This window comes from Euprymna scolopes, chromosome 21 (assembly GCF_053919585.1).
Source record: "Euprymna scolopes isolate OS-2025 chromosome 21, ASM5391958v1, whole genome shotgun sequence".
In the NCBI taxonomy this organism is placed as follows: domain Eukaryota; kingdom Metazoa; phylum Mollusca; class Cephalopoda; order Sepiida; family Sepiolidae; genus Euprymna; species Euprymna scolopes.
In genome coordinates this window covers 101,341,970-101,350,541 of record NC_136502.1, presented here as the reverse complement: position 1 = coordinate 101,350,541, position 8,572 = coordinate 101,341,970, and the positions used below count along the sequence as shown (strand labels likewise).

Sequence of the window (8,572 nt, the reverse complement as noted above, 5' to 3'; positions counted from 1 at the left end):
TTTAGCCCCAAAAGTCCCCAGGGGGTGTCATATCCTGGTGAAAATGAACAAACAGTGCAGTTTTAGGCCTTAACATGTGTAAATTTGAGTTCTGCACCATGCAGAAAAAGAAATGACTAAGTCCATCATTTGCCCCCCCCACCCCATTTAGCCCCCAAAGTCCCCAAGGCCTTATCATATTTAAATTTGAGTTCAGCACCATGCAAAACTGCTAAATAGACATACACACAAAATTTGGGATAAATATAGTAAAATAATCCCCAAAATGGAGTGTTTTTATTATTAGCCCTACAAGAGCCCCTGGGACACACCCAAGAGTTATCGCCAAGTATAGACAAACAAAATTATACAGAAATCAGTTAGTTACAACTTTTCAGAAAGTTTTATAAAAATCCAAGGCATCAATGTTTTTTAATAAGCACAAAAGTGTGAATTTTAGTCATTTTAATCCGAAAGGCACCCCTGGGGGGAGAGAACAAAAAATTCCAAGGTGTAGTTATTGAGAAAAGTGCGGACAGACAAACGGACAAGGGTGAATATACAGGTCCACCCTCATTTTGTCGGGGGACCAACAAATAAATGTTATCATAGCCAATAACAGTTACTTTGCAACCTACCTGCATCATTTTTTTTTAGTGTTTTTAAGTAGTTTTAAATACTTTTTATTTCATCTGAAATATTAACTCACTTTACAACTTTTAATTTCCAACCAAGATGACTGCCATCTTGTACAAGGTAGTTTTGTGATAAATGGACGTAACTCTTGTATCCACAATGTAATTTCAGAACAACGCACTTCGATTATATTTTCAATATTTTAAAAATGTTTTAATGGTATTTTTATTAATACTTAAAAAATAATTTAATAGTATTAATTTTTATATTTTGTAATATTTCAACACAAATTTTTCTAGACATTGTCACGATAATGAAATATATCAATATCGTGTTAATAAAAGTAAATAAATTTAATGGCTAAAATTCCAAGGCACGAAGGAGTTGAAACGAACAAGTAAGCCGTTACCATAGCAATGACGACGGCAGCGAGAAGAAAAAAATAAAAAAAGAAAAACGCTGATGTATTTAAAATTCAGAAAAAAAAACGTGTCTAGCGTTTCATTCAGAAAAAGCTAACCGTTAAAGAATTTGAAACGCTAATCAGTTGCGAGAGAGATTTCAAAGGTAGAATTCGTCGATTCGAGCAGCTCCGCTGATATAAAAATCAACATCACGAGAAATACAAGAATTGTATATCATCGATGTCTGTCAGCGTAAAATAAAGGTTGGTTCATCTTTCACTCTTTCCATTTGTCAATTGTAAAATTATATCGGATCGCTTTAAGAGAACTATTAAAAATATGAAAACTCAGATTTCACCAGTGCTTGACAAAAAAGAAATGTAAAATAAATAGCGAATCAACAGAGTAACCTCCCTTTAAGAGAACTATTGAAAATTCAATGATGAAGGGGGAACAACTCTGTAATTTTTGGCGGTTGTGAATCCGTTTCGATTCGTTATTGGGAGCTCAAGGAAAAAAGATAAGACTTATGAACTTATATATTGTCATGTTTTTAAAATTTTGTATATATTACCTAATCGTTCTTTGGTTCTGTTCATCAAAAATAAAACAAAAAGAAAAAAAAGAAATATATATACATGTTGAATTGATTATCTTTTCATGTTAAAATATATGCTGAAACTTTTCTGACCTACAATCTCTTGCAGCGATGATCAACGTAGCACCTTTGCGGTCTTTCACACGATCTGAGAAAACCTCAGAAGGGGCACATCACAACATAAAGAATACGATTTCCAATAAATTTTCAAGATATTTTCCATATTTTTCAAGTATTTCTCATGGTAATAATAGAAATAATTTCACAAGGTAAGAATTAATTTGAAGCATAATATTTGTTGACCAAGTCTTATAGGAGTTTCTAAGCTGAACAATTTTACAATGATGTTAAAATACTTTGAAATACGTTATTCATTCGTTGTTTGAAATAAGGAATACGTGAAAACATAAACATTTCAAAATAAAACACTTTCTGGAATCGAAAACGTCACAACGACGATCCTACTCGTGCCACGAGGACGTCCTGTGCGCTCACTCTGCTGATGGGGTGCGCACAATCCATTAAGAAACGAATGTGACAGTAAAGAAGATAACGTTGGTATTTGTTTTCGAGTCTTCAATTGAAAATAAACATTCTGAAGATGCAAAAAATGAAGAAGATTCCCCGAGAAATTCTAGGAGAATTCACCAACAGAAGGAAAACAAATAAATGTTTCGTTCCAGTCGTTTGCAACGTGACACCTCGACGAAAATATGGCCTCTGCGACTCACAAATCTAAGACTTGTTGGAGACAGAAGGTTGCGTGTTCAAATCACGTCGGGGTCACCAGATTTTGGAGACAGGACGGTCTGCAGTGTGATAGACGATCCCGTCCCCATGTATATAATGGTGGATGTGTTTAATGGTAGAGGAATTGAAAAGACAAAAGGTCGCATAATGAAGACGAAAATATGCCGTAATACATCAACGAAACAAATGCAATTTATTTGCATAAATATACAGGAAAGAGTGATAGAAAGAATAAGAGTTTATTGAAAGATGAGTAACGTTACTTGCGGTTGACTGGCTAGTCAGGATGCGGCGGTGGCTCATGGCCCCACCGGAGCGGTGTTTGTCACATCTTGACTGTTTGAAAGTCCAGCGCAAAAGAGTTAGGCTTGATGTCGAGCTCAACAATTTGAAATACTTTACAGCGTTCGGCATCTGGTCAAAGAATTGAGGGACCAACTCATTACACATTGGGTTGTTATTCCTATCTCTGTGTTGTTTTATTATTTTTATTTATATTTTTTACATTAACAAGGTTTTCTTAAATCCACCATTTGCTAATAAAGCTTTAAACGTGTGGGGATTAATAAGAATTGACTGCGGACTGGAAGATGCGGAACTTCCGGTGGAAAAAGGAAGTTTGGTTTTTGGCGCGATTTTTTTCTGGAATTGGAAGAAGAAAAAAAAAAAGGACGGTTGATTTTCCACACGGCCGGAGGAGCCCCGAAAAAGAGATGAACGTCAAAAATTGGACGAACCCCAGATAGCCGAATATGAACAACCTGTTCAGTAAACAAAAGCAATAAGGAACCTGTAGGTTATGAAAGTCAAAAACGACGTACTGGCCCCACCTTATGGCCCGAACGCCTTGAATGACTAAACACTGCCTCATTCACGCAAACCAGAAAAGGAAGACACCGAAATAAATTCAAACCAACTTTGTTCCCACCTAAACCGATAAGTATAACCCAATGAACATTCTTTCTGTTGATTTTCTCACACACATTCACGAACATTCTCTTCTGCCACAAAACGAGCCTTCTCTATATACCTCCCAATAGTAAATAAAGTTGCCTTTTTTATTTACCCTTAAAATATAATGTGTTTTATTTATTTATATGGAGTCAGAGAGTTAGACACAAACCTGATAAACCCACCATCTCTATAAGCCATAAACGGAACCTCAATAAAGAATTTAGTCTTTATATTTTCATTTTTATGGAAATCGTCCGAGACAATGCATAAAGCCACTTGATGTAAGAAGCTAACATGAACAAAAGATGATCATCGCAAAAATAGAAGATGTCTATTGACCTTAGTCTTGAAAAAAACAAAAAACAAAAAAACAACAACAAAAAAAACAAGGCTGAAGGTTAAAGGAAAACAGTGAGCAGGAAGAGAGTTCCACAACGTTGCAGTTCTTGAAAATAAATTACTGGGATAAGAAGCTGTATTACGATGATGTATCAACACAGCGAATTGGCGGAGATCACTAGACCAACGAGTCAAACGATTTGAAACAAAGGAAGCAAAGAAGAAACCAGAAAATTCAGAACACATGCCCTAAAAGTATGTATCAAAAATCCTAAGACTAGCAACATTCCGCCTGTCAGAGAAAGGTTGCAGTGAAGAAGACAGGGTGGGGGCAAATCACATTACAAATACGTTTTTGTAGAGTTGTTCCAAAAGTAAAGCCTCCTATTTTTTCAACTCAAAAAGTTGAAAAGCTACGACAGCGGGGTTCGTACCATTAAAACGAGCGACCTTTTTGTGGCCCAGAATTTATTTTTCTACATAGTCACCACCAATGTACTTTTGGCAGCGATGAACGATGGCTGTGCATGGTCGTCTGGAGTGCGCTTGTCAAATCTCATGTGAAAAAAAAAACATTTTTATATTATATTTACGCACCCACGTCCGATCTTTCTACAAAATGACTTGTTTAATATTAAATATTAATATTTAATATTTAGCAGATGGCTAATGTTTCCATGCAAGATCAAAACATATTTCTTTTTCGATCGGTCTTTGACCGAAAATCCGGTTACAAACAAGAAATCGTTTCACGTTCAACTTACATGACAAACTGATCATTACTAAAAGAGTCAAACAAAAAATTATAATCTCAACAGTTCGGGCTTAAGCGATAGTAATCCGATATATAAAAAGTGTGTAGAAACGCAAATAACATGGTTTAAAGTGTGAAATAGCACACTTAGCCATGTTCTGATTCGATTCTCTTTAATTACGACGGCGACAACGACGACGATGATGATAATGACAATAATGATAACTCTGTCGTCCTCCACAAGTAATAACTCCTGGAGGACGGGTTCTGTTGTTCCGTCATACCCTGGTGTCTGGTTGTAGCTAGCTCATAATCGCCCACAGATCACTACATAAACCCTCAATGCAGAATCGTTTTCGCATTGACTTGATACGTACACGCCAAGCTGGAGATCTTATTGAAGGGACAACGACACCTTTTTTTTACGGTTCATAGGTTTATTTATATCTATGGAAACAGAAAGAAGCAAACCATGTCTCTTAAATACTCTAATTTTCTCTTGATAAGTTTGAAAAGAGGGCGTGCCTTCCGACCACCGAAACACGTTCAGCTCTCACAATCTTCACAAGAAAAAAAAAAAAAAACGAGACGAAGCGAAAGTTACTTTTCCCCCCTTGAGGTTCTGTCATCGCTTTCTACGACTGAGTTTGCAACAGTGACTGGACGGGAGTGGACAACTTACTTCTAACCAGACTGCAGTAACCGTTGTGACAAACGGAATTCCCATAGTCGATGAGCGGGGCGAAGGCCCAATCACCACCAAGTACACAATAGTATACGCATGCTAAAAATATAATACGAGTACACTGCTTCACCTTTGTTTTTGTTTTCAGGGGATGGGATTAAGAAATGAATAAAAACATGCGATGTTTCTTTATTGATTTTCAAACAAAGGAAAACAGGTGCAACAATTCTTTCTCCCAATTTCTCCTTATATATATATATATATATATATATATATATATATATATATATATATATATATATATATACTGCATTATTATAGATGACACACGCGCGCACGCACACATACACACATATTTTTCACGCGATTATTGATTTACTTCCACCACAAACAAAAATGACGCGATATAAATAATGACGGCATTTTTTACAAAGTCACATTCGTAGACCATGGAAAAAATCGTTTTTGTCGTTCTTGCGGCGTTGGCCCTTACCCAGGCCGTACCAGGTAATATTTCTTTCATCATAAAACTTTTATGGTAAAAAAAACAACAAAACAATCATATAGCTTCAAGATCAGAATATTTCAATCATTCATTCACTGAATGACTCAAAATTAAATTCATCGACGATAATTTTAAATACAGGCTGTCCCAATAAAATGTATACACTTTTTAAACGACCATAAAACTATCATTTATTATGATAAAGAAAAGTTTCATACGTCAAAATACTGTGAACAAATATAGAAACCATTTAATTATCGAAAGTGTTCAAATTGTTGGCCATTGTGGTTCATAAACAGCTGACAACGTTCACTGATTGGATTGAAATCGTTCTTAATCAGTTCAATTGATATATTGACACATCTTCTTTCAATTGTTGCTTTCAACTCATTCATTGTAACTCGTTTTGTGGTGTGAACCCCAAAATAGAGAAAAATCCAGAGCGTGGGCAGTACTCAATACTTCCCAGAGTGCATACATTTTATTGGGACACCCTGTGTTAACACAATTATAAAAGAACAGTTAGAAATTATCTTAATTTAATTTGTTAGTACTTATCCAGTTATTATTTACATAAGTTTATATTTTAAACGTTTGACGAAATTTTTTCATAACGTCCAGCCTCCCCCATCCAATTTTTATACCTATATATTTTTTTTTCATTTTGTACCAAGGTCAACCCACGAATGAAAATATTTCCTGAAATTCAAAATCTTTTAAATAAAAAATAATTTAACATTCATGAAATGTATATTAAACTATGAATGTCTTTGTAAAAAATATTTATATTTATATTTTATCACAAGTTTATATTTGAATATTATTTATTGTATATTGAATACAATTTATTGCTACGATGGGCATTCTAAAAGTAATGCCTCCTATTTTTTATTCCGCCCAGATTTATCAGAGGGAATTGCAAAATGCATCGTTATGATGACTGAAGTTATGATTCATGACCTGAAAGTTTCATCTGCATGTTGCAGATATTTACGATGACTAAAAAAAAGCAACTCCTGCCACGTATGTGTGTCAGAGATACGTCATTTAATTCATGACAAAAGTACATTAAGAATGATGGTGACTATGTAGAAAAATAAATTCTGAAGCACAAAAACAAAAAAACAAAAAAACAAAAAAAAAACGCTGCCACATCAATAGCTCTTCAACTTTATGAGTTAAAAAATGTAGGGAGCTTTACTTTTGGAATGACCATCGTAAATAAATTCAATTGTGTGTGTGTGTGTGTGTGCGTGTGCGTGTGTGTGTGTGTGTGTGTGTGTGTATATATATATATATAGTTGAAGTTTAAGATTTTGTATATATATTTGAAAATTTTCACGAATACAAATATAAAATGAAATAATCAACAAACATAAGAAACACACACTATTTAAACAAATCACAGAGTATTTTGAAATATTTTATATTTACGTTTTAAATTCATTTTTATCTACGAAACATCGGTAAATATAGTGCTACACTACAACAGAACACCGACCACTCTAATTTGTTTTTTTTAGGTGTATTCGAGGTCGCTGACAATGAATCTGATAATCAAACCCGTCGCAAATTTACCGTTTGCATGGTATTAATCCCTGAAACCAGAGACTATTTTCAGCTATTTTACAGCTTTCGTTTACGCTACACGCGTGCGCGCGGTAGCATAAACGACGGCTATTAACTGTACCTTCGCGCAGCAAACTGCCTTCTCACATGTCGTACGAATCTTCCGCGGAACATTTAAAATTATATGAAAAAGAAGAAAAGCTAGCGGTGTCAGAAATTTTGTGAAAATAGCGAATAATTCCACCCCATCTTTCCAAGCTTATAACTCCTCGAAAAATGCAATTCAAGCCCTAATTTTTTTTTCAATTAAAGGAGCAAGGACCAAGATTTCATTAAAAAAAAAAAAAAAACGTGTTTTTTTTTTTAAAAGGTTTTAAACTTCGGACTTTACAGGTAAAATTCTACGAGAACAATATGTTCTTTTTGTTTTAAATTTGAATATATTATGTATTGACCTTTTCTCTTCAATTTGTGAGTAAATAATTATGTACTTAAGCGAGTCTAAATTAATTATTATTAGACATTTACAAAATGGGAAGCGTGAATTATTCGACCCCCTGTCTTTCCAAGCTTATAACTCCTCGAAAAATGTAATTCAAGCCCTAATTTTTTTTCAATTAAAGGAGCAAGGACCAAGGTTCCATTAAAAAGAAAAAAAGAAAAAACAAATAACGTGGTTTAAAAAAAGGGTTTTAAACTTCAAACTTTACAGGTAAAATTCTAAAAGAACACGATGTCTTTTTTTTTTTAAATTTGAATATATTATGTATTGACCTTTTCTCTTCAATTTGTGAGTAAATTAATTATTTACTTTCCAGGTACTAAATTAAGTATTTACTTTTTAATAGACACTTAAAAATTGGGATGGGGGGGGGGGTCGTGAATTTAAAAAAAAAAACGTTTGTCTAAAATATTATATTCGATTTATTGGAAAGAACATAAAATTTCACACTGACCCTGAAAATATCGTAAAAATAGAATCAATAGAAAAATTTTGATAGATTTTTAAAGTTTAAAGATTGAAAAATATTGAGTTCGGAAAATTCATTACTGTTTAAAAAAAAAAAAAAAATTTCTATTACTTTCAAAACAACTGTAATAGTTTATTTTGGAAGTATAATCCATAAAGAAAATAAATAACCCACTTTTAACGGAGAAATTCCGAGATTTTTATATTGTATTCGCAGTTTCGTGTTAGGGGTGTCAAAAATTCCTACAAAAATTCTGATACCGCTAGAAAAGCACTCCAAGTGGGGGTGGGGATAATGTCGGAAAGACTTTTTTTTTTCAGAACATAGAATTTTCAATTTTTTTTTTTAAATTGGAAGAAAAAGTTGTCGAAAAAAAAATAAAAAAAAAAACAAAACATTTTAGTACTTTTTTGGGGGGGATTTTCTTT

The 8,572-nt window shown here is 33.7% G+C and overlaps 1 protein-coding gene across 1 annotated transcript in view; it reads left to right on the top strand.

The window, feature by feature from the left end:
* The first annotated feature begins 5,449 nt into the window (after positions 1 to 5,449).
* The window catches only part of LOC145242634 (chymotrypsin-1-like), a 26,478-nt gene continuing 23,355 nt past the window's right edge, over positions 5,450 to 8,572 (top strand). The window contains exon 1 of the mRNA XM_080105754.1: positions 5,450 to 5,606. Coding sequence (XP_079961880.1) covers positions 5,549 to 5,606 — 58 coding nt within the window. The 5' untranslated portion in view covers positions 5,450 to 5,548. The remainder of the gene's footprint in view (positions 5,607 to 8,572) is intronic.